The sequence below is a fragment of the Drosophila mojavensis genome, unplaced genomic scaffold (genome assembly GCF_018153725.1).
Source record: "Drosophila mojavensis isolate 15081-1352.22 unplaced genomic scaffold, ASM1815372v1 contig_74, whole genome shotgun sequence".
Taxonomy (NCBI): Eukaryota; Metazoa; Arthropoda; class Insecta; order Diptera; family Drosophilidae; genus Drosophila; species Drosophila mojavensis.
Genome location: NW_025318899.1, coordinates 803,616 through 829,002, shown reverse-complemented (window position 1 = coordinate 829,002; position 25,387 = coordinate 803,616). Strand labels below are relative to the sequence as shown.

Sequence of the window (25,387 nt, the reverse complement as noted above, 5' to 3'; positions counted from 1 at the left end):
TCTATAGGTATTTTGGTGAAGTACCAGGCGCACAGAAAGCAGAAGTAGGGTGAAAAATGTTCGTTAACATTACCATTAACAGTGTACTGTTACCAGACTGTTATTTAACAGAATAATAACACTGTTCTGTTAAATAAAATTTTACTTTTTCATTGTGCTACTCATTTCTGTTCGCCTGTTACTTTTGAAAATAACCGTTCAAATTTTGGACCCAACGGCCGCAACAGCCTCCCTAAGTTATGCAACTATATTTCATGTGGATCAAATATTTAGCCGTTGATTTTTGAATGTTAATTCCCAGTAAAGGACCCTGTTTAATAAGAAAACCGTTTGTATATTTAATGATCAAAGTTTTTTATTGCTTTTCAAATTTTTACAGTTTTTGCTGACCTAAATCTACAGTTATTTATACACTTATACATATCGTTTAAGTTATTAACATGTTTATCATTTACATTTGTTTTACACATAAATACATATCTCTTAAATTATATGATGTTTATCATTTACATTCATTCACATATACATATCTTAGATTATATAATGCTTAACATTTTCATTTATTCTTACACATATTTATATAATTCTTAAGTTCGGGCAACTTAATACTATCCTTCGATATTTTTGCATTTATTGTGTATATCTCCTGCCATCGAGCATGATGCTGAAGAAGCGCTTTTGTCTGAAAATATAAGAGATATTTTAGAAAAAAATGAACAACAAGAGAGCAGAATAGACTGTTGTATGTTAATGTGTTACGACTTACCTCTGACGAATCAAGAAGAATACTGCAACTTGCATTTCCTTTGCTTTTTCGCTCAATGGAAAAGAATACTCTCCTGGAAAATACAAAAAGAAATATATATTGTTAATAATATAAATATATATTAATTTACTTAATGCTCTATTGCGGTCTCATTTTAATTCTATTTGTTCTGCCTTTGTCTCTCTCTCTCTCTCTCTATGTCTCTGTATCTATCTCTCTATCTATCCTTTTTCTCTCTATACCTCTATCTCTTTCTCTTCCCTCACTCTCTCCATTTCTATTTTTCTCTCTCTCTCGATGTCCGTCTGTCTGTCGTTTATAGAACCTATAATAATAGCTCTGCCCGAGTGCCGCTTGTCTTTTGAACCTTAGTTATTAAATTATATCTCGTACATATTTGCAAATTAAATTATTTAATTTTCATAATTTTGTTGTTGAATTTTAATTCAGTTTAGTAACACAATCGTTACAAGTCACTAAGTTCAATTTATTTTTAAAGTTTTTAATTCTTCAAAATTTCCAGTTCCAAATTTCACAAGCCAATGTTATGGTCATGTCTGTGGCTTTAATCACTCCTGTCTTCTTATTATGCCTCTTTACATTGGTGAAGATGGGTAAGTGATAGCGATGCGAATACCAATAGTATATGTGTCCAGACTGACTTACATATACATATATATATAAGAAAATGAAATCTTGTGTCATTAAACAGCCTTAGTTTATTCTTTAAAGACGACAATGATGCGGATTTTGGGCAAGGGTTCGATGTCAACATTCATGAAGTTCCTTACATAGGCACACTGAGGTATTACTCAAAGGAGATTGAGGAACTGGGCAGTGGCATGTTTTGCATGGCTATTCCTATTAAAAATCGTGTGCTTCTCTCAGCGGCTCATTGTGTATTTAAGTGAGTACAGCTTTTGACTTTTGGCTTTTGGCTAAGTGAAGCTGTTATCCCGATATTATTTGTTGCAGTAAAAATCACAACGATGTTGTGGTTATTTTGGGAAGCTCCAGCCTTAGGATCCGAAGTCCAACAACGAGGATGCTGAGTGTCTCATATTGGAGTTGGCATCCACTGTATAAAATGCTGCAGCCGCCATACGATATTGCAGTGGTCTTCACATACGACGATATAGAACCCATTGCAGGCGCTATTCAATATGCACCCCTCAACTTGCAGGAGGTGCCCAAGGGCACCAAATGTCTAATATCCAGCTGGACTCGACTTGCTGACGTAAGCAAATTAATAATTTGATCTACTATGCCAAAACTAGGCATCGATAACAAGACTAATCGATTGTCTTCTTCCCTTAGGGTGTGCAAAAACGTTCAGACACTATGCAAGCGATATGGGTATCGACCCTGGACAGAAAATTCTGTTTTCTGACAATTGACGCACCCGGCTATATGTGCAGCAAATCGGAGGTCTCCAATGTTGGAGTCAACACGGGTGACCTAGGTGCACCCGTGGTGTGCAACGATAAACTGTCGGGAATCACCTGCTTCATAATACCCACGCGCGGCATAGCCTTTAACACAGCTATAAATGTGTATGCCAAGTGGATAAGAGCAAGCGTGTACCTCTACTTCAAAGGATCTCCACCAACAGTAATACCAACAGCATCGACAACAGCCACACGAAGATTGGTACCTGCTACGCCAAATTCAGTGCCACTTCGGTCCATCTGTAGCCAGTGGAAAGTTCTTTCGGTCATCAGCATTCATGTGATATTTATGATTCCTACTTTTGATTTCGATTTTAACTTGTAGTTTTACATAAAAATGTTTTTACTATATTACGAAGCTCATGCTTAAGATGTAAGTCTCAGGGTATTGGCTAGTCGAGCAGTCCAGGCTGTAACAAAAAAGCTTTTAAGTGAAAATGATCGATGCGATCTTCATCTGCATCTTCAATCTGAGATCTGAATCCACTAATCGAGTGGCCCCCACGACCGATCATTGGCTCATATTTTGTGGCATTGCTGTAATTTTAATTGCTCGCATAATTTCGACAGTTAAGGCGATTACGGAGCATTGTCATAGAAAGCCAAACGAAAGCCAGCAACAAAACAGAGATACCAAAATTCCCCACAAAAATAGAGGGGAAACACGACAAACGAAAAGCAACGGCAACTGAAAAATGGTGTTAAGTATTTACACGTGCGTTGGCCATAAACCGACAGCCGAGTGCTTTAGAGGCAACCGCGTTTTGCCCTACTATCAATCCGTAACGTGTATAGACGATCCATCAGCTGAACCATTGAAGAAGCCACCAATAAAGTGAGCTAAGACTCTGTGGGAAAAAGATTAGCTGATGATCACAGATGATCAGATCCACTAACATATCATTTTAGAGACGATCAGAGATGAAACCTAATGACAACGGATCGGTGATCATTACAATTTGTCAAAAATCTTTCGTAGATAATTTAGTATGTGTGAAGTACGATATAAACGTGTGTAAGAGTAGGCATTAGTATAAAGACTAATGTAATGCCTAGCAATTTAAGACATCATTGATCACTCATGCTCGGGGGTAGACGTAGAGCTTATTTAAATGACATTTGATAGATGATCAGATATGAAACTCGATGATGGGGTCATCATGATCAAACGGTAACTTCTGACTCTATGAATAACAGATGAAATGAGATCTACTGATAGATATAAACGAGGAATAGTTGGAGTAGAATACGATATTATCCTACTTAGCTTCTCGGCTCTGAGTAGCTCCACTTAGACGGCAATTCCACTTCTACTTAACTCCAACCAACTCCAATCTGTCACATCTCATTCGTAAATCTTGCCACAGTTAGAGCATCTCTTCGACGACAATCGTAGGAGCCGAATGTGGAGTAAAAAACGCAACTGGCGCGACAGCTAGAGATGACGCCTTGTCCGTGTAGCGCGTATTGAGCAAACGCAACATTTAGCCAAGGCACGAAACAAATCTCAAGAGTCAAAGCACACAAACAAACAACAACCGAAACAAACCTCTTGAAATATGTTTTATAAAAGAAATTGTGAGCAAAGAAAACCAAAGTCATATATAATTTTCATGATTATTGCTGTAAGGTGTCATTGAAGGTGAGAAATGGGAGCACACGCGTGTGCCCCAAAGCGTAAGCCCCAAAACATGAAGACAAAAAAAAAAAAAAAAAGTAAAATAAAACGAAAAACCCGAACAAACCGAAGTCAAAGCCGAAAGCCATTGAAGAAGACAAGTGTAAAAGTGAAAAGTCTTTGAATACCCTATAAATCTGGGATCTCATATGGGGTATAGTGCTCTGGACTTCTGTTAAGACGGATTTGAAACGGAAATGAAAATGAAAATATGAATACTTCTCTCTCTCTCTCTCTCTCTCTCACAAGCACTGCACTCAGACTTTATCTATTTTATTAAATTCAAATTAGACAGCACAGCAATACAGGGTAACTCTACGTTGAGCTAGTCGTTAAAGTGTTTTTGGAGTAGAAGTCATACAAACTGATCGTGCAGCTATTATCGCTTTTTGTTTTTAGTAAACATTTAAAAGAAGAAGCAGAAGAAGAAACGTTACAAGTTCGTTTTCATGAATGAATTTATGATTGCCTCAGTAGCTTGCCCCCCGCCCTTGGGGGCTAACCACTTGGCACTCCACAGAGGCCCCCATGGTTTTGTTGTTATTTGACTTATTATCAAACACACACACACACATACTCACACCCACACACACACAGACTGGTACCTTAACATATTTGTTGTTTAATTTCGCTTTGAGTCCACGTCTCATGTCCCACGTTTTACGTTTCACGTTCCACGTCCCGAGTCTCCTACACCCCACTTCCCATTCCTCTGGTTGTTTCTGTCTCAATTCATAGATTATTAAAGCGCTCTCTGTTTCTGTTTTAGCTATATAGAATTCCAGTCAATTGCTCGCTGAACATTCGGGCAACATAAATTATTCGAGTTGTAAATTTTTCGAAATGTTTAATTATAAGTTATTTATGGCATTTGATTTGACCTGCGTGCGTAGCATTTCAATCAGCCAACTAAAAACTTTGCCCGCCTCGCCGGTGCTAAACAAGTCATTAGCCATAGATGTGACCGGAAATGGGGACAATTGACAATGGACAGCCGAGAGCGGAGAGCGGAGAACTGAACTGAGCACAGAACTGAGAACTGAGAATCGACTTGGTTTACCAAACGGATTGATGGACTGATTGCTGCTTCCCACGATGTTAAATCGAGCGGAACTACGACTATGACTACATTATCAGCTATTTGTATTTTTTTAATCGCTCCCCTTTCCCAAACCTAGGTTACATACATAGGTCGACAGGAAGACAGCTCTTCAATAGAAAATCCGATTCATGTAGAGATACGGGAATATTGAGAGTAAACAAGTAAAGCTGAGAGCTCCATTCGAGCCAACATCATTCGCGTTAGATATCTTAGGCTATTTACAGATGCTCAGAGCTTAGTCATAGCTTAATCACAAGTACTTGCAGTCTGAACTAAAAGCCAATGCTAATGCAGCGCCGTTAAACTAACTGTAATTGAACGCCACTTTAATTGTTAGCTCTTTCTCTCTATCTCTTTCCCTCGGGAATTTATGCAATTCAATGCCATTTCAATTCTCAGTTGACAAACCGACAGCAGAAAGCAGAAACCCGATGGGGAAAAAATAGAATTAAAAATTTCCAATCAAACCAAGCTGCAAGCTCCAATCGAGGCGAAATGTGGGCGTGGCAGCGGAGGCTAGAGCGAGGCAAGCGAGTTAGCCAGCCCATCTTAATGGCTTGTCTAATATCCTTTAACTGCGAGCCAAGCCATTAAAAAGCATAAAGTCATTTAGTAATTAATTTTCATGTCCTGCTCTAGCGAGACCTAGATAGAGAGAGAGAGAGAGGGGATGGAGAGGGTGTGAGGATAGGAGGTGGGAACTGCTAGTGCAGGTGCTCCTACTAAACGGGGCGCGGTCTTAACACTGCGGCCAGCAATGCCAATATTAAAGCACACACACACACGCACACATGCGCACACACATACACACACAGGCATGTGCAGTGTCTATGAGTCGCTGCTGCTGCTGCTGCTGCTGCTCCTGTGACTGCTTTCAAACTGTAAAACAGCATAAACACACACACACACACACTTATACATATATAGAGAGATGTGTGTGTGTGTGTGCTCTTTGAAAAACGCGCCAAACATGTCCTACCTCTCACGAATTTCCAGTGCGCACGTCAGTAAACGCAAAATGCCGCTACCATTTGCTTGGATGCAGCGCCGCCTTTTCCAGCTTCCAATACTACGAATTTTTACTACGTTTTATCGATCCAAGCGTGTGCAACTCGTCTGTGAGTGTATGTGTGTGTGTGTATGCGTGTGTGTGTATACAGCGCAGCTGGCACAAGCACGAGCGCCGCTGCTGCTGTATGCCCAGCCGAAAAGCGCAGGAGCCGAAGCTCTCCGAGATGACATGCGAAATGGGTAGCGGTTAACGGTTAGCGGGTAGCGGGTAGCAGGTAGCGGGTCTGTTGGTTAGATGGCGCGGCCGAGGGCGAGGCCACATCAAAAGAGCACCAAAGCGAGCAAACGTGAGTGAGTGAGTGAAAGGGAGCGAGTGATTGCGGAGGGGGCGCAGCGCAGGGCTGGGGAGAGGCAGCTTGTGCTGCGAAGCTGAGTTCTGTTGCGCTCTCGTTTCACTTTCCACTTGATTCCTTGCGCTTGACAGCCAAACGGAGCGGCAGTGGGCGGCTGATTGGATGCTGCTGCTGCTGGTGCCTCTGCCTCTGTCTCTGCCGCTGGCGCTGCTACTGCTGTTACTGCTGCTGCAGCTCAATGCAGGCTGCATGTGGCAACAGACAGGGCTGTGCGTGGCATTCCCTTGCGGTGTTCGCGCTCTCTCTCTATCTCTCCCGCTCTCTGTCTCTATCTATCCATCCCTATCCTGCTCTCACGCGCGGCCATTGACCTCTGATGTCAAACAAAATCGGCGTGCACTTATTATATGCCAGTCCAAAGGGAGCAAGAGAGAGAGGTAGAGAGGCAGGGGAAGCTCGGCCATGGTCCACGAGCCAGCAACAACAGCAATGCCTGCAACTCGCTTTAAAGTGGATGTGCAGAAGGGGGGGCAGCAGCCCGAGCTAGTTGCTCTGCCCACGGGCAGTTTGCTTTTGTTGTGTAAATTACGTTATGTATTGTTGTATACTTTTTGGGGTTTGCTCGGGATGCTAAACTCCGAGTTGAGTTGCGAATGAGCCTGGCTACAAATTTTGTATTTGTGTTTGTGTTTGCCAAGTGGGAGCTCTGGCCTGTGGGCTGGGGCTGGGGCTGGGACTGAGGACTGTTTGGGGGCCGTTCAAACACTTTAAGCTCGGTTAATTCAAATGCACTGATTCTGATATCCTGTTGAAATCTGTTGAATGTTTAGCTATATAAATCACGCAATGCCATGAATTAGTCTCCAAATTATTTGTCTATGCAATTAATAAAATGTTGTGTATAAACAAATGTAGCTGATTAGTTGATGGATTACTTACATGCGTATACTTAATCTTCAATGGATTAGAATATCCCTCTCTCTCTCTCTCTATCTTAAGGATAAGCTGAAATAATGATGCAGAAATTTCTGTATTATTTAACATTATTTTAGGTTTCGCATTATAAACAGCTCTAAATATATATATATTATTCTTTTCCTTGTTTTTTTTTTCTCAAAATTTAAATTATTTTAAATAAAATGGGTCTGTTTGTTCCTACATTATTATTAAAAATGAATCTTTTTTTTTTGTGACACAAAATAAAAAAAAACATGATCAAAAATTAATTAAATAAAATACAAGTAGAGTAAAATGGAACAACTATTTTCCGTTATTTAATTCAAAGACTTGTCAACAAAAATGAAAGATGAAATAAAAGCTTCGTAGGGTGGGTGTCATAGCTAAGCACTGCAAGCAAAACGGTTCATGTCACGACTAGCCGCGCACAATGCTTGCACAACTGTGCCATAGACATAGCCAAGCTGGGAAGACATTGCTCCATTCAATATATGCTCATGGGCACAGAGTTCTCACAGGTGTCCTCGTCGCTGGAACAGATTAGGATAAACAAATTATAGACAACTATATACCTCTATCTCACTCACTTATTCTCCTCGATGCGCCGCAGGAAGTTCTGTATTTGCTGATTCTTGCCAATCAGCGCGTAGAGCGCCGCGAAGCCGTGGAGAGCTGTGCAGAGGCAAACGGCGTAGTTCAGATGCGAACGCTCCTCGCGGTAGTGGTTGAAAGCAAAGGAGCAGACGCAGACGAACCAAGTGAGCGCCGTGTAGGTGAAGAACTTCCAGAACGACTTCAGCCGATTCTTCTCCAGGGACTCAAAGCTCTTCTCCGCATCAATGTCCGGATCGTCGCTGATGCGTATCAGTGTGAGCACGTAGAAGAAGCAGCTGATGGCGCAGGCAACGAAGACCGGCGCAAAGAAGTAAATCATAATGCTCCAGTTGCGCGCTAGAAAGAGACAGCAATATAGTGTAGACATGAACCAGAGCTGTGCGCTTGCGTAGCAACTCACGATCGAACCAACAGGTGTCGCCACCAAAGACCAGCCTCGAGCCGTGATAGCTGAAGCCCACGTAAACCGACCAGGCCACGGCTATAAGCACGATCGGCCCAAAGATCAGCCAGAACATGGGCTTCGTGAAGACAACTCCATTGAAGCTGACATAGAGCTTGAAGGCTATAAAGCTCAGTATGTAGAAGGACAGCACGAGGAAGAGCAGCGCGAAGCTGGCTAGAGATCGATCAATCAATCAGTCAGTCTGTCAATCAATTTATATTTGCATTCGCCACACTCACGTATGATGCGACAGGCGGCCGTTGACAGATTTGCGGGATCGTGGAGTGTCAGGTGAGCCAGCAGCGCATAGCCAAAGATAACACACGTCGTATACGATTTGATCGCCACGCCGTAGAAGCTGTTGCGCATATCCGAGCAGAGCAGGTGAACGATCAGCACTATGAACATCGATATAATGCAGATCAGCAGGCCTGCAGATGAGAAGAGATGAGGAGGACGATGAGGATATACAAATAAGATATTATTGATATATAAGAACTGGCTTGGTATACTCAGAGAACAGAGGACAATATACATAAGTTAGAAGAGAGATCAAGAGAGCAGCAATATGAAGCAGAATCAGCTTATCAAGATGTTAAATGTGCTATTGTGGCAAGGATTGATCTCTGTAGACCATATGCTTGCTCCTCTCTCTCTCTCTCCCTCTCTCTCTTTCTATTGCAATGATATGATTATGCTAAAGAATAAATCTTGAATCATCAAGACTTCAATTCAATTGTTATCACTGATTCATTGCTTTCAGCTCTTAATGGCCAAAATAAATTCACTACTTAATGATCTCTACTAATGGAACTGATCCATGAAAATCGAGCATTGATCGTTTTAATAAGCAAACTGTGTTTATTCTCGAGGCACATGCTGCTTGGCAGCGACTCGCACAAACATTTTCCATAATGCGCGCGAGGCGAGCCCATTAACAATTAGACATATCGAAACTATAATATAGTAGATATATGGGAGATTAGTTCGAAAGCAAGATGAAAGCAACTGAAATCTATTGATTAGTGTTTTGATCGAACTTACATACAGCATAGGTCCACTCCCTGACGCCCAGCACAAAGCGAAGCTTCTCTGGGGCACAGGCCAAGGGCTGCCAGCTCCAGCTGCTGTTGCCTATGAGCAGGGGGCTGAAGCAGTAATGCTTGCTAAACAGATAGTCCCGATGGATGATCGAACCGTTCTGTGTAGGGCAGAGTACGTAGATTAGAATTGAAGACCTTTAGCTAGGAATATATCTTAGCTCTTGCTTAAATGTCAAGATCCCTCATTTATCCTCATTTACATCAACATCGGTGTTACGAGCTCACCTCGTGCAGTGTCCAGTTGAGGTATGTGTTATCCTTGGTGTAGGCCTTCATATGATCGCAGGGGGTCTCCTCATACACGCTGAACAGGGAGCGCAGCTCAATATCCAACTGCGTGCCATTGTGCAGCTGGACAGCCATGTGGCTCTGGCCTGGCGGCGGAGGCAGCTGCTCCTGCGCCGCCAAGCAGCTGCGTTCCTCCAGGTCGTAGAACTGCCCGGCCGGACAGCAGAAGCGCACGCACGGCCGTAGCTTGCAGATGCAGGCGCGCAAATGGCGCTTGGCAGGCACGCGGATTCCGTTCTCAATGATGAAGTCGTAGGCCGTGACCAGCTCGCGTGGTATCACGGTCCAGTTGTGGACGTAGGAGTTGTTCAGGGAGCTGCCCATGTTGTAGCTGCCTGTGATGTTGACCGTGTCGATGAAGGCGCACGGGTGGCGCGCCTCCTCGTGGATGCCCTGAGTCATGGCCAAGAGGCAGCCAATCGTCACGAACTGCGCCGTGGCCAAAGAAATTCTCATCGCGGCGTCAAATCGAATCCATTCGCTGTTTACCTTAATGTCCAATTGCAGTTTACCAAATAATCAAAAGCGTTTCCAAAATAGAAATCCAAACACAGGCCGCAATCGTTCTCCACTGACGTCTCGCTACGGCTCTCTACTCTGGCAACTCTCCGGCGGAAACGGTTCATCCACACCTGGCACTGGCTCAACACGAACTGCGCTCGCTGCGCCCCCAACAGCTGAATCGAATCGAAATCAAAAATGGAATCGAAACATTTTCATTCGCATATATCCACAAACATGTGGCGGCTCTTGCTGTTGTTGTTGCTTTTGTCTTTGACGACTGCGATTTGTTTACAACAACCAAAAAGCACACTGAAACTGAGAAACACACGAGAAGCGCAGTGCATGGAACTGAAACTACTCTATAACAGGTGGAGCATATCTATAGACTTCTTAATTATCTCTTGAGTACCTAACTGAAATCCATTCTTCAGCCTCTCCACGGGCCCATTCTTCAGGCTATACATAAATCCATCCCTTAATGAATTATCTTTGGGGTCATGGTCGAACCAATTCCTGACTTTATCCTTAGTCTTATTGGAATCCATGTTTTATCCCATTCCTGAATCTATCCCTGAACTAGTACCTATATTCAAATGAACCACATCATTTCCCCATTTAGTAGAGTATTTGCAATTCAGTAAGAGGCCTCTTTAGCCACTGTATAAACATGCTAGCGAGGCATTCTAAGATATAGACCGCGTCGTTGTGAGGTCGTCAATTGGACAGAGACCGAGACGGACAGCACTTAATGGCGTCATAAAGAGGGCATTTGTTGCGTGCAACTCGACTAGCGAACTCGAACACGAGCACGAACCCGAACACCAACCCGATCCATTTGGCTACGAGTTGCCATTATAATTGTTTTTGCTCGCTTTATACGTGGCCCTACGAATAGTTTTAGGGGGCTGGTCACCTGTTTGCCATGGGAAAAGTGTGCAAACAAATAATTCATGGGTTAGCGAATCCTTTATGCGGATACGTTTCATTACTGCTCCATAAATGTTTAGTATACTAAACGTTCCAAGGTGGAACAATAGGATGTGGGTCTGAGTTTGGGTAAATGCCAAACGAAGTTAATTACAGAGAAATCCATCGAAAGCGAAGAGCTTGACGTAGTAATATCTGCAAATGTTTAATATGTGCTTACCTTGATGGATGGCTGACTGACTGGAACTGTCTATAAGCATTGATTTATCATTTGCGTTTTGACATTAATGGGAATAAATTGTGCGGTACTCGGAGTAGTTCAGGCTGAGGAATGGGCTAAAGTATAAAAATTGTAATAATAATAATGATAATGATAATGATAATGCAACTCAAATGATAACAATACGAATGATGCTTATAGGAGGGATATTGTTTAAGGCAATGCGACGACATAAAAATGATAGGCAGTAATAATAATAATATAAACAATAAATAACGATAAGTTATGTGTAATATAATAATAATCATAAGGGAAACGACAGTGTTATTAATAATACAAGTGATAATAACTTACTGCTGGGGCTAGTCCTATGTAAAATACAATAAATTCCAGAACATAAACTTTTCTTTAATCATTAACTGTAACTGTGTTGCCCAGATGCGTATTGGAGGCATGTGTATATACATATAAAAATATATATCGTAGTATAACAAGTCTTAATAGTGCTTAATGCGAATATTATTTGCTATCATTCAGAACGATTCATAAGTAAACTGAGCAACGGCCCGGATGAATCACGAGTTGAGCTAAGCTGTGGCAGTTAGAGTGATGTCACCGTCGGTCTATAAGGTGAGTCTGTGGATAGAGAGAGAGAGAGAGAGAGAGAGATAGAGATAGAGATAGATCAATCAAAGTGCCCATAGAGAGGGATAGATGTTTGCTACTCACCCGGAGACTTGAGATCGCCCTTCTCATCGAATTTGTAAACTCGCGCGTTTATTATGCTCAGATCCGTTTGACTCGATTCGCTGCGTGGAATAGAACCTATTAATAGGGCTGACAGTGTGGGGTTACCTCAGGTCTTACACATTGATGGACCACCAGGTCTTTACGTGCATATTCTTGCCCAGCAGCAGAATAAATCCCGCTATGGCCAGTACCAAGATGCAGATGCCGCTCCAGAAGTCGATGATGAAGAAGTGCTCCCTCATTCGCGCCAAGATATAGACAATCATCTCGCGCACCCACACCGACGACACGCCCACCAGGTATGCAGAGAAGGCGTAGAAACTAAGGTGGGGGCGAAGAGTAAGGAACGTTCACCAGGTATATCAATAGATTCTTAGTTACGGATTACTTACTGAGTCTTCATGATGCGCAGCTGGGTGCCCAAGATGTATTGCGTGTCTGCAGGCAGGTCGAATATCGAAAAGTATGCCTTGACACAGCAGCCGAGGCTGAAGATCAGCAGCAGCACAATGGGCACGTAGTAGTAGATCAGAATGCCCCAGAGGCGAACTGAAAAGGGAGATGCATATAGATTAGACATTAGATTAGAATTCAAAGATGGATGTATGGAAAATCAGGTGAAATTAAAGGAAATCATTTAATGATATTAGATTAGAACTACTGAACCTGATATATGATATATGCTCTAACGATCTTCGTTTATGTCTTAACTCCCACTCACCATCGAACCAGCAGTAGTCCTCGCCAATGCCTGGCTTAAAGTGCTTGGGCATATCGGAGTCCTGCGCAAAGGAGACCAGAAAGCGCAGAGCTGCCACGCAGCCAATGGCTACAAAATAGCACAAGGTGCGCACCCAGCTCTTGATAGCCTTCAGGCGGAACTTTAGCAGAAAGTCGAGACTGCAGAGGGCCAAGTAGACAAAGGACAACATGATGCAGAAGTAGGCCAAGAAACCTGTGCAGGAGCGAAGCGATAGAAGCTCGATCTATATAAAGGAAGAGGCTCTGGTATATCGAACCTATATTGCGGCACGCCTCATGGGACAGGTTCATTGGATTCTTGAGCGTCAGATAGACGAGCAGGCAGTAGCCTCCAATGGCCGACAGCAGATAGTAGATGATCAGCTGGCCGTAGTGCGAGCGACGCGCCTCGTTGATGGAGCTGAGCAGGGAGAGTACGAAGATGTTGATGAGTATTGCAATGATGCTGCCTGCGGAGAGAGTAAGAGGAGGCATTAACGTACATGGAAGGCTTAGGGTAGCTGGACCTGACTTACAGATGGCATAGATCCAGACTCTGTAGCCCCGCTGGAAGCGCTCGCAGTTGAGTGGCGTTAGCTGCCAGGCGTCTTTGTGCTCCAGCGGCGTAAAGCAGTACTCGTCCGTGCTCCAGAGGCGTCCGTCCCGCAGGAGCGAGCCGTTCTCATGCAGATCCCACTGCCAGAAGGTGTCGTGCTTCTTGTCCACAAACTTGTTGCGGCAGCCCAGCTCGGTGCGCACCACAAAGTGCTCGCTGATCTTCACCTGCGCCACGCTGAGATTGGCGTAGGTCAGTTCGACGTGGCTGATCAGACGCTCCTGCTTGGGCTTTGTGCAGTTCCAGCTCTCGGCATTGAAGACCAAGTCCGGCGGACAGCAGAACGTGATGCAGGGCTTCAGCTGGCAGACGCAGCCGCGCAAATGCTTCTCCGCGCGGTACTCCACGCCGTCGATCACCTTGAAGCTGTACTCGGCCATCAGCTCAGGTGGTATCAGGACACCTGCGTACGAGTAGGAGCCATCCTTGAGCCGCAGTCCGTCCGTGATGTTAACGGTGTCTGCGTAGGCGCAGGGGAATTCGCCGTGAGGGGAGGCAGAGGCAGCTGCTGGTGCTGTTGATCTTGTGCTAATGAGGATGAACCACACGAGCACCACCCACATTTTTCTTGATCTAGCGTTAATTCGGCAGTTAAACACGCTGCGGTCATAAAGCTCAGTTGTTACAGTAGGCGCTCGCTAAGACGAACACTTCTATAGCTGCCAAGACGCAAATAGAAAATGTTTTATATTTATATAAATAAACATCCATATACATATACAGTTTTTTTTTTTTCTTAAATATACATATTTTTCAAATATAAAAATTTGCTTCGAAATTCCCGCTCTATGATTATTATTTTATATTAGGTAATCTCTTGGAAATTAGAAAGAAGATGCTCGCGCAGACATCTGTTCGCTAACAGAGTGCTCACTGTATTTGCTTTTGGCTTTAGGTGTGGTATTTGTTTGTGGCTCAAAACTTTATGCTGCGCACGTGACGTCACAGCGTCAACAGCGTTGGCAGTGATAGCGACGTCAGCGTCGCCGTCGGCGTCGGTATCAGCGCAACGCAAGAATTAAATAAATAAATAAAGGCGATCGTATCCATACGATATATTTGTCTTGGGTTTTGGATTTTAAACGCACGCACGCACACATACACACAAACACACAACAAAGTACAACAATCAAAACTGACGGCGAGAACGCTGACACCGACGCTGACGCTGACGTTGACGACGACGCTGACAGCGACGTCTAAAAACGGCTATATGATTGCGACAACAACGACAATAATTATATGGCGCGCAAGCGAGAAAACGATGAGGATAGAGAACGAAAAGGGAGAGAGGGAGAAGGAAACGAACTTTGTGATGCGTTGTCGCTGCTCTTGTTGTTGTTGTTATTGTTGACTTTCTCAGTTAACGAAACCGGCAAACCGCGGCGCAGAGACGTCAACGCACCATGCCGGCCAAGAATAAAAAACAGACTAACTGATTAGCCAGTCAGTCAGCAAAGGCAGACCCCAGGCCACAGCCACAGCCGCAGCCACAGTCGCAGTCGCAATCGCAGCGCGCACCAAAATGAGGGCCGAGAGGAATTCGATTTCGTATGTGTCTACTTTGCGGAATCGGAATTGGAATTGGAATCTCAGTCGGACGCGAACCTCATTCAAAATTCATTTTGGATTCTTAACAACAACAAGAGCAACAGCAACAGCAGCTGGCTTCGGCTAAAGCTTAAGTTGTGTGCGCAGTGAAGAGAGCTTTTATGTTAAAGTTCAGCGCTTCTCACTCGTTGTCTATGTCTGGCATAACTTTACACTGGATACAGTTGTGATAATAAAAGAGTGGCCGTAGTCAACAGCGGGTGCTTGTCTTTGCTAACAGAGCCTAACAGGGGAACAGTTCAGGCATGCGGTGCTTGTTTTGTGCTGTAAAGCTTCTTTTTCCTTTACAGTGGGAACAATTTAAGCTTAGGCGCGACTTACTTTTGCACAGAGTAGAGAGGCTGAGAACAGTTTGAGGAAACTCGTTTCTAAATGTTTTAAATTATAATTTTGGGCTCCACATGGAATGAAGAACATTTTTAGCTGAATTTGCTTATTCTGCTGCTAGTTTTTTGTTTGTTTTCTTTGGCTTTATTTAACATTTGTATACATTTTTAACAAACTTTTCACTTATGCTTTTTCGGTGTACAAATTAATATAAAACAATTATTGAAAGATCGCGTAGATATGACAAATGCTTACAAGACTTATCTGATATTTTATGTATATATATATATATATATATTGGGTAGTCTAAAAAGTTTTTTCGTATTTTGCCAATAGATGTCGTTGGCGTCGTATATCTCCAGTGCTACCAATCACATTGTGTACACATTGTGGTGTTCGATTGGTAGCACTTTAAGCTTCGATTGCCAAAAAAAAAAAATGTAATTCAAAGAATTTGAAAAAAGTTACAGCTGTTCAAAAATGAGTGAAAATAAAGAAGAAATTCGCTATATTTTGAAATTTTTGTATAAAAAAGGGAAGAATGCCACGCAAGCCACTAATGAAATTTGTGATGTTTACGGTGACGATGCTCTATCAGTTCGTGTAGCACAACAATGGTTCGCACGCTTCCGTTCAGGAAATTTCGATGTGAAAGATGCACCTCGCTCTGGTCGACCAATCTTTGAAAAAGTCGATGAAATTATGGAAAGGATTGACCAAGACCGTCACATAAGCAGCCATGACATCGCAAATGAACTAAACATTCATCATCAAACGGTTCTGAACCATTTAGAAAAGGCTGGCTACAAAAAAAAGCTCGATGTATGGATACCACATGAATTGTCTGTGAAAAATTTATTGGACAGAATTAACATTTGCGATTCTTTGCTGAAACGAAATGAAATCGAACCATTTCTGAAGAGAATGGTAACAGGAGACGAAAAATGGATCAAATACGACAATAATGTGCGAAAAAGATCATGGTGCAAGAGTGGTGAAGCTCAACAAATGGTCGCAAAGCCAGGATTGACGGCTCGAAAGGTAATGCTGTGTGTTTGGTGGGATTGGAAAGGAATAATCCACTATGAGCTGCTTCAGCCTGGTCAAACGATTGATTCGACACTTTACTGTGGACAACTGATGAGATTGAAGCAAGCAATCGAAAAAAAACGGCCAGAACTGATCAACAGAAAGGGCATCGTATTCCATCAGGACAACGCCAGACCACACACATCTTTGATGACCCGGCAAACACTGAGAGAGCTTGGCTGGGAAGTTTTAATGCATCCACCATATAGCCCTGACCTTGCACCTTCGGACTACCATTTATTTCGGTCAATGCAGAACTCCCTTAACGGAGTAAAGTTGGCTTCAAGAGAAGCCTGTGAAAATCACTTGAAGCAGTTTTTCAAAGAGAAACCACGAAAGTTTTACACGAATGGAATTATGTCTCTAGTGGAAAAATGGCAAAAGGTGGTCGACCAAAATGGTGCATATTTGATTTAATAAAGTTTATTATAAATATTTAAAAATATGATTTGAAGTTTCATTACAAATACGAAAAGACTTTTTAGACTACCCAATATATATATATATACGTATATAGTAAGCTCATTCAGATGTACACAGATATGAATATACATATAAATATACAGCTTTATATATATACATATGGAAATAGTGTCTTTTATAAGTCTAGAATATAATAGATATAGATATATGGCTGCTGGGACAGCCCAGCTATTCGATGCTTAGCACGACGTCGACGCGATGACGTCATCAAGGACTAGACCGGCTGCAATGCATTAACCACTGTGTGCACAGTGGGCCTTAATGGAAGCTGGTGGTGCGATGTGACTGCTGCTGTTGTTGTTGTTGTTTTTGCTGTTGCTGTTGCTGTTTATCAATGGAAAATAGCGGCTTCTCCGCGGAGCTCTTCTCCTGCAAAGTAAGATTTGCAACGCTGCTGGAGGTGGTTTTGGTGGAGTATTGACTCTGCCTCTGGTGGCTGCCATCGCGCGAACTCGAGCATCTAAATGGACGGCATGAGAATCTGATTAGAGTCGGGGCAAATAGTGGGGGCATTGATAACACAGATTAGAGCGTAACAGCGTTAATGGTTGATATGATAACATGATTCGATATAAATATGATAATAAATGTGGAGTGTTAGCTGGAAATGCAAATGTCTCTAGCGAGACTCCATGGGAACCGGAGAGGGGCAGAGCGAGGCAGCTAAACCGTTTGAATTGATTTACATGCAATTATATATATATTATTTATCTATATAGGTAGATAGCATTAGAGATTGGTTAGTTGGTTTATCGTTTATTGTTTTTCAACTGGGGTTAATTACAAATGCTTCGCTTCAGCAAAACCTCTAACTACTTTTGATAATATTTCTTTTACCTTTTATAGCACTATTTTCTTTTAGTTAATTTCTTTCTTTTTTTCTATGTTTTTGTTTGGGTCTTGGGCCGTCGAGTGGACTTTTCCTTCATTTTTAGCTTTTCCTGGCGTATATTTATTTCGGTGGAGGTCGAGTTTGTTGAGGTCGATTGACTCGAGCTGGGCGACTTTTGCTTCAAAAGTCTTTGTGAACAAAAATTACGGATTTGCATTTGTTACATATGTATATTATTTATATATATTCATATATGAGTGTTTATGTAGGAAATATCACTTGGAGTTGGGTTACATAGGTGTTACGCATGGTATATGTATATAAATATATTTATTAGTATACATCTAAATGGACGGAATTTGTTCGTTTGTTTTGTGTTTTTGTATGGGGCTTAGCCTCTGATCTTTTAGCTTTTTCTGTCTTTGTCATATTTACAACACTCAAGTATTAAGGCTTGCTAGCTGTGTTGTGTGTTGGTTAACAGCTTGGCTGCGGTTCTGGTTGCGACTCTTTAGCGTTAGCGATACCGAAAGCAGTCTGAATACGGAAGAATACAGAAGAAAATTCAATTGAGATACAGCCACACATATATACTATATATGTCTGTATATATATTGTCTATGTATAGATTAGCTATCATATATAGTAGTGCATGCCATTCATATACACATGCACACGCACACACACACACAGAGATAGACAGAGAGAGAGAGAGTGAGAGTGTTAGGCGGTCGTTGCACAACACTGAACAGCGAAGGGGAAGTGCAACGCTTACTGCAGCTATTTATCTGTTCGATCGTTCCATTCCGTTCCGTTCCGTTCCTCTAGACGGCATGTGAATGCACACCACTGCCAGTGTTGGCAAACGCGTTGCGTATAACAACCAACTTGCGTATGTGTTGGGAGGCGTCCATAAAGCGCTGCCTCATCGAGTAGCTGCTTCCAGCCACAGTCACGCTCTCCGTTTGCCTCAGGCTGCGCACTCGCACAGTTCTAATCGAGAAGGTGGGGTGGGGCATTCGAGAGAGGGGTAGGGAGTGTGGACAATTGGAGTGAGTCAAATACATATACATATTCAGTAGACACTCGTGTGTTACACATTACAAATACAGCTCGTTCCAATTGTGAATGGGGTAAGGGACAGCACAAATTTCTGGGTGTGGGTGTAGACGGGTTCTGGATGGAGCCAATGATGGAACATACCTGTTTGTTATCAAATGCTTGACCTTCTTCTTCAGCACAAACAGCATGAAGATGAGAAAGCCCTGCATGGCATTGCACAAATCGGAGACGTAAAAGATCTTCGACCACTTCTTGTCGGCGCCCACAAAGTAGGATATGATTTCCGATGACCAGGTAACGCCCATGATCAGAAACAGGCGCAGAAACAAGCCGAATCTGAAAGCACTTCCGTTAGTCAATCACTCTATGCAATGTGCAGGGAGAGCTTACTTACTTATCCTTCTCGGTGCGCAGATTCCTGGTGCTATCCTCGCGGGCTATGATCCTCGCCATCTCGCGCTGCACGCTATGAATCTTGATGGCCGTCATCACAAACATCACCGTATTGGCCACGATGATGGCCATGATGGGCCCAAAGAAGTAGAACATCGCTGACCAGTTGGTCATGTCCAGCCAACAGAACTGCCCTCCACCAATGCCCGGCTTCAGGTAATCGGGCCACTCGGTATACTCCTGCGCCAGAATCGTGAAGATCAGAAACATCAGCGCCAGGCCCCACGAGTAGAGCGAGTAGAGCAGAAAGCGCTTCTTCTCCTGGAACCGGTTGATCCCGCGCGTGCCACGGAAATTGTGCCACAGGTCGAAGCTGATCACGTTCAGCCAGAAGAAGGCGGACATGAAGAAGAAGTAGGTTGTGTAGCCAAACATCTTGCAGGACAAGCTCAGCGGATCTATGCCCTCCACGAGCAGGAGGCAACACAGCAGCGAGTAGCCGACGGTCAGGCCTACCAGATAGCAGACCAAAGACTTTCCGTGCTGATTACGAAGCTCGGGAATCAAGAGGTAAACGGCTATGGTCAGCAGCATGAAGGGAATGGAGAAGAGCATAGCTGTGGCGAAAGGAAAGAACATGAACATGGTCGTTAGAGAGGCATCTGGATTTATCTGGACATATAATATATATAGCTGTATGTGCACAGTCTTGGCCTTACTCATTTTGTACTTACCGAACCCATTAATGATCTTCACCGTCGTATTCTCATGGAACATGTCGCAGTTGGCCGGGTTTATCGTGTAGTAGAGGTCGGTGTCGTTGATACTGGTGGGCACCAAACAGAACTCGTTCTTGAAGATGTAGTGCTGGTCATCCTCGCGGAACAGCGTGCCGTTCTCGTAGAGCTGGAAGGTGTCGTACGAGTTGACTTCCGGCACCAGCGAGAACATCTCGGTGCAGGGCCTGAAGCTCTGCACCACGAACTGCTCGTAGATATTCACGCTCTGAACCGATCCGTTGTTGAGGGTCACATTGATCAGCGGCTCTGGCCACTTTTGCTTCGTGTTCGTGTCTTTTTGGCACTCAGTGTAGTTGTAGATCTGGCCCCAGGGGCAGCAGATGTTGATGCAGGGCTTCAGTTTGCAGATGCAGCCACGCACATGCGGCGTCACATCAATGCGATCGACCAGGTCCTTGTAGATGTAGTCGAAGGTGCCCACGTAGTGGCTGGGTATAATCACGCCCTCGTAGTTGTAGCTGCCGTTCGGAAACGAGGGGTAGCCAGTCAGGTTGACTGTGTCAAAGAAGCTGCACTTGATGTGTATGCCATTTCGCTCATGATAGTTCCACTCCTCGCCCATGGCATAGACCCCGAACGGACTGCCCGGCAGCAGACGCAGCACCACCAGGAGCAGGACACCGATGACGGTGACGCCACAGTAGAGCGAGCCCGATCCCCGATGCTGCTGCATTTTTTTCTGGGCCCTGCGGAGAATCAACAAAGGTAGATTGATGAGAAAATGAATCCAAAGGCAAGTTGGAAAGGTAAAAGCTAATCTAAGGTATAAGCTGAGAAGAAGAGTTGCTTATCATTTAACTCAAAGGCCAAGTAAGGCAATTGCTTAGCGCTGTAAACCAAACCGCGGTTACGTTTGCTTGCTCATGTGCCCATCTATCTTATCGGATCTTCTTTATTGTTCCCATTAGCATATTAGCTAATAAGCTTTCCCTCCATCTATCAAAATCTCACTGCTAAGGCACTTTATGCCTTTACCTTCTGCCTCTTCAACAGGTTAGCCCTTGATGCGGGCACATGTGGATTTATTACGTCAGTTTTCGGGCGCAATTAGGGCAACAAGTCCTTGGGGCAATGCCTTGTGTGTGCCCCGTAAACATTCAGCCGAAGACCGTGAAAAGCAAAGAGAGAGAGGGAGGGCAGGATAAACTATCCACCCACGTACACATATACATACATACATAGCTGTACACACGCAATGTGAATAAGCGCCCTGTTGCGCTGTAACTTTCGACTCCTGTCCCCCTTCTGGCCCCCGCCGTTGATTCACAACTCCAGTTCCGGGGGCATTAATCATCCGCCCCAGCACATATTTATGAATGCGTGTTAAATTGACACTAAGTGCTTGTCCCTATCAATATCCTGTCCGCAAGTCCTCCCAGCTGCTGTCTACGTCAGCCTAAGCAGCACCGCCCACGCCTCGCGGCTAATGTGTCGGCAATAAATTCATTACCAGGCCAGGCCAGACAGAAGCCCAACCCCCACTCACTAATCCTCTGCCCCAATAGACACTATCTTATCGTATGCTAACATCATTACGGAGGCCCCACTGCGTTGGGGCTGAAAGTCAACTTTCGATTAATTCATTGATCGCTAATTATTTGCATTGGTCGAAAGCCAGACAAGGAGAGAAACAAAGAGAGAGAGAGAGAGAGAGAGAGAGAGAGCAGTGCACACCTTAAAATTAATGTGAAATTTATTGGCCCACTGGGTAAACAGACATTAAATGCCAGCCAATTGGCAAACTTGAGTATTAATCAAAAAATAAGCATAATTAATCGTTTTCAGCAGGCGAAAAGAATTCGGCCAGAGTTGCCAACACAGACCTAAAAAATGATAAATTTAGTCTATTTTTGTATACGCTCTGCTCCATACGTTTTTGGAGTTTAATATGAAATATCAATGAACTTGTTCATTGTCGACCAACTTAAGCAATTTGGGTTTGAGCTGGTTCACTTAAAAATTTTATATAAAGTTGGTGAAAACTTGTTTCACTTTTAAAGAACTGGCTTAATTTTAAAGAACATTTAATATCATTTGACTCACAAATATTCAAATATCATTCTATATATTGAATCGATTTGTCTCAAGTTTAAATTTCCCATGAAATCAAGAATAAATTTACAACAAACAAAATTGGATTTTGACTGTAAAAATATATATCTTGGGCAATACTTGTTTTTAATTGCCAACCGCAGGCCCATTATGCAAAAGTACTCATCGAAGAGGCCTCCTCTTTGTCCCTGCCCCGCCTCGATTCAATTTCAATATAGCGGAAAATATAAACGGCTAAATGTGGCTATAAAATTGAATTATGACCCGCAATTTCATGAATTGTTTTACGATTTTCCGGATTTTCAATTGAAGCTAGCAAAGCGATATAATTTTTGTGGATTTTCTATTTTTTTGCTTTTATTTTTCTTCATTAAACTATTTGTTTAAAATTGTTGCATATTTATTGTTTGTTTTGTGTGCTGATAAATATAAATGCAACAACTGCTGTTTTAGCTCAACGAGCGATTGCCCATACACTATATACATATATGTATGTATAAATGTGTGTATGTGTATGTATCTATGAGTGTGTGTTTATGCGAGAAACAGATGTGATATGAGCGATACGCCATCGATCGATTTATAATGCTGATCAGGCCGATCAGCGAATTGATTTCCCAATCTTCCTCTTCTCCACTGATTCACTTAAACAAATGGGCGCGTCTGCTGTTGGCTAGCGGAATGCCAATTGATGGATTCCCCATCAGATAGCTGAAGATGTCAGATAATGCCAGCATATATTGCCATGCGTACAATATCGTTGATATTATCACTTAGCTTATTATACAACTGCGAGAGAAAGAGAGAGAGAGAGAGATAGAGCTCAGAGCGCTGAAGGCATAATCGTGCTCCGCTTGTCTCATAAAACCGCCGATAAGATAATGCCAAGAGTTTCTAATGTTACACAAAGAGTATTTACTAGGCATTTATTGATTCCAAGAAATGAAATACTTATATGTATATGTATATATATATATACTTTTCACATATGTGAACGATTCCATTTAAGACTTTAAGCAAATGTCAAAGGAAGTAGATCCGTTGACAGTTTTTAATGGGGTTTATCGAGCAGAACTGTAGTATAGAACTTAGATAACTCACATTGTTATAAATATTCCAAAGGCTATTATGAATTACGGTCAAAGATATAGCAAAGTCAAGCAACCCATATTTATACATATCTATATATACATATATATATACATTCATTTTTATTTGTGTACGAGTTTCAATCTCTACACATAGAACATTTAATGAGTAATTAATTATGTAGCTTCCGTTGGGCAAAACTGAATATTTATTATTTCTCTAATTTTGTTTTTCTGTGTTTTTTTTTGTTTTTATGTCCTCTGATAACGAGGCGCTGAGTAATTGTCTCAAATGACAAACGAATTGTGATTCATGCGGCGCTTCCGAAGGCAGTTAAGGCACTTTTTACTGCTCCCATTGGGATCCGAAAATAAATAGAAGTTGCCATTAGACGGAGTCGATACGAGCAGAGCAACAGCTGTGCAGCAGAGCAGCTCGCAAATTAGTAGTTGGTGTTAATTATGTATGCTGAAGTGCATAAGCTTGACAAAGATTTATCGGCGACTGATAAAGCGGCTTATGCGATAGACAAACGGATGGAAAGGCGGACGGGCGGATAGACGGACAGAAGGGCGGATGGCTGTAGCAAGCACTTCGAACGTGTCACGCGGCGTATGCGTAATATTTCTAAATTATATTTATTCAAATTCAAAATACGCAAAAGGCAATTGCGACGAAACATAAACAAAACACAATTCACTGCCGACACATGATATATATTTAGCATATATTGAATATATTGTTAATAATCGCATCAGGAATGGAACTCACGAAATCAGAAAGCCATTAAAAAACATTCCGCCTCACTCACAAGCTGTACGAGTTCTGCGTAGCACTCGAGCACTTCATATATATATATATTTATATAATGTGATATTATTATTATGCATATGCGTTTACATATAATAATATTATTGTTCAGTTAGGACAGAAATTCTTCTTCACACACACAAACACACACACATATATATGTATACATCTGATATCTTTTGCTTTGCGAGTCGTCTGTGGGTCTCCTCGGTCGCCCTCAAACTTATCGCGTAGACTGTGAACTTGAACTGGAACCAAAAATTAAAAACTCACCACATCAGTAATATGTTGGGGTGAGTTAGATAAACAGTCCACACACTCACACACCCACTCACACTCGTTCACACACTCACTTTTGCGGCGCGGCAATTATTTTGAAATTCAACAAAAGTTTTGTTTTCCACTTTGTTTTCTTTTTTTTTTCCGCCACTCAAAAATTTTGCGGTTTTCGTTATTTTTGGAACATTTCAAATCGTGTGAAAATTCCAGCAGAAATCATATTAGGCGCCAGCCAGAACCATAAACTCGACGGAGCTCGCCAAATAGTTTGCTAAGCGATATTTAATTCCTGGTTTTCTGTGTGTAGACAAGGGCAATCTACTCTCTCTCTCTCTCCCTCTCTCTCTCTCTTACTTAATTTATGCCTGCTCATCAGTCAAAGTGCTGGGCATAGCTTCAATAGTGCTCAGCATATAATTTTGTGCTGCATTTGCATATCCTATCCTGCTGTCCCCCTTGCTATGTCTTGAGTAACCCCATACTTTTCTATACATACATTAACATTAACCTTTTGATAATATTATATTACCATATATTAAAATTGGGAATACCCATTGGCTGCTTGCATCATCTTCAGCTCATCAATCAATCACCAATCGCTCGTTCTATGAAAGTTGGGTGTGAAATCGCAATGTTTCTCTATTGTGACTTGTAGTGAGAAAGCAATATAGAAATATTTACAAAATATATCATATTGAGAGATACGAGTTTTTTCTAAGCAGCTCTATTGTTAGCTATAAGCTAAGACTGCAACACAATATTAATCAGAAATATTAGTGTAGGCGACTATTTATTTTCCCACTTGCTTCTCACAATTTTCCATTGACAATGAAGTGTATATTGAGTAAGTAAGAATGTAAGAATGCCTCTGATGTTTGTATAAATATAAATATGTCGAAGGCTAGATAGCAGAGCGATAGTCGAGTTAGCAAACTTGAGATCAATTTTATATTTATAGAGAGTGCATTACATATCATTAGCAATTACAGATTAAGCTCGTTCTTCGTTATTTCTAGTATTACTGTCTGTTTCGGCT

General features: G+C 42.5%; 4 protein-coding genes and 1 long non-coding RNA gene across 11 annotated transcripts; 1 reads left to right on the top strand and 4 right to left on the bottom strand.

Annotated features, from left to right (window-relative positions):
• Positions 1–421: 421 nt before the first annotated feature.
• LOC116804685 lies at positions 422–7,503 on the bottom strand. 2 transcript variants are annotated; one of them, XR_004364691.2, is made up of 3 exons: positions 7,298–7,503; positions 767–839; positions 422–682 (listed from the first exon to the last, which is right to left on the bottom strand). It is a non-coding gene; the product is annotated as an uncharacterized LOC116804685 (long non-coding RNA). The 2 variants fall into 2 exon arrangements; XR_006357661.1 differs by lacking the exon at positions 7,298–7,503 and adding an exon at positions 1,433–1,503.
• LOC6586423 (chymotrypsin-2) lies at positions 1,199–2,568 on the top strand. Of its 3 annotated transcripts, none has more exons than XM_015160350.3 (4): positions 1,199–1,380; positions 1,499–1,673; positions 1,742–2,003; positions 2,084–2,568. In XM_015160350.3, the coding sequence occupies exons 1-4, from the start codon at positions 1,314–1,316 to the stop codon at positions 2,537–2,539; spliced, it is 960 nt and encodes a 319-aa protein (XP_015015836.1). In that variant the 5' UTR covers positions 1,199–1,313; the 3' UTR covers positions 2,540–2,568. The 3 variants fall into 3 exon arrangements, with proteins under 3 accessions (XP_015015836.1, XP_015015835.1, XP_015015834.1); XM_015160349.3 differs by having other exon boundaries at positions 1,485–1,673; XM_015160348.3 differs by having other exon boundaries at positions 1,479–1,673.
• Positions 7,504–7,600: 97 nt separating the features above from the next.
• On the bottom strand, positions 7,601–10,434 carry LOC6586422 (probable G-protein coupled receptor Mth-like 8). Its single transcript, XM_002011999.4, has 6 exons — positions 9,704–10,434; positions 9,420–9,576; positions 8,615–8,806; positions 8,331–8,549; positions 7,903–8,266; positions 7,601–7,845 (listed from the first exon to the last, which is right to left on the bottom strand). Exons 1-6 carry the CDS (start codon positions 10,220–10,222, stop codon positions 7,800–7,802), a joined length of 1,497 nt encoding a protein of 498 aa, XP_002012035.1. The 5' UTR covers positions 10,223–10,434; the 3' UTR covers positions 7,601–7,799.
• Positions 10,435–11,804: 1,370 nt separating this feature from the next.
• On the bottom strand, positions 11,805–15,012 carry LOC6586421 (probable G-protein coupled receptor Mth-like 9). The gene is made up of 8 exons (XM_002011998.4): positions 14,834–15,012; positions 13,445–14,183; positions 13,187–13,378; positions 12,889–13,122; positions 12,560–12,716; positions 12,285–12,488; positions 12,147–12,226; positions 11,805–12,053 (listed from the first exon to the last, which is right to left on the bottom strand). Exons 2-8 carry the CDS (start codon positions 14,085–14,087, stop codon positions 12,019–12,021), a joined length of 1,545 nt encoding a protein of 514 aa, XP_002012034.1. The 5' UTR covers positions 14,088–14,183; positions 14,834–15,012; the 3' UTR covers positions 11,805–12,018.
• A 2,033-nt stretch (positions 15,013–17,045) lies between these two features.
• LOC6586419 (G-protein coupled receptor Mth2) lies at positions 17,046–24,124 on the bottom strand. 4 transcript variants are annotated; one of them, XM_002011996.4, is made up of 6 exons: positions 24,034–24,124; positions 20,056–20,807; positions 19,323–19,938; positions 19,070–19,264; positions 18,642–18,859; positions 17,350–17,494 (listed from the first exon to the last, which is right to left on the bottom strand). In XM_002011996.4, exons 1-5 carry the CDS (start codon positions 24,057–24,059, stop codon positions 18,691–18,693), a joined length of 1,758 nt encoding a protein of 585 aa, XP_002012032.2. In that variant the 5' UTR covers positions 24,060–24,124; the 3' UTR covers positions 17,350–17,494; positions 18,642–18,690. The 4 variants fall into 4 exon arrangements, with proteins under 4 accessions (XP_015015829.1, XP_002012032.2, XP_015015827.1 ...); XM_015160341.3 differs by lacking the exon at positions 18,642–18,859 and adding an exon at positions 17,872–18,054 and having other exon boundaries at positions 24,034–24,118; XM_015160343.3 differs by lacking the exon at positions 18,642–18,859 and having other exon boundaries at positions 17,046–17,494; positions 24,034–24,117.
• Between the last annotated feature and the right edge of the window lie 1,263 nt (positions 24,125–25,387).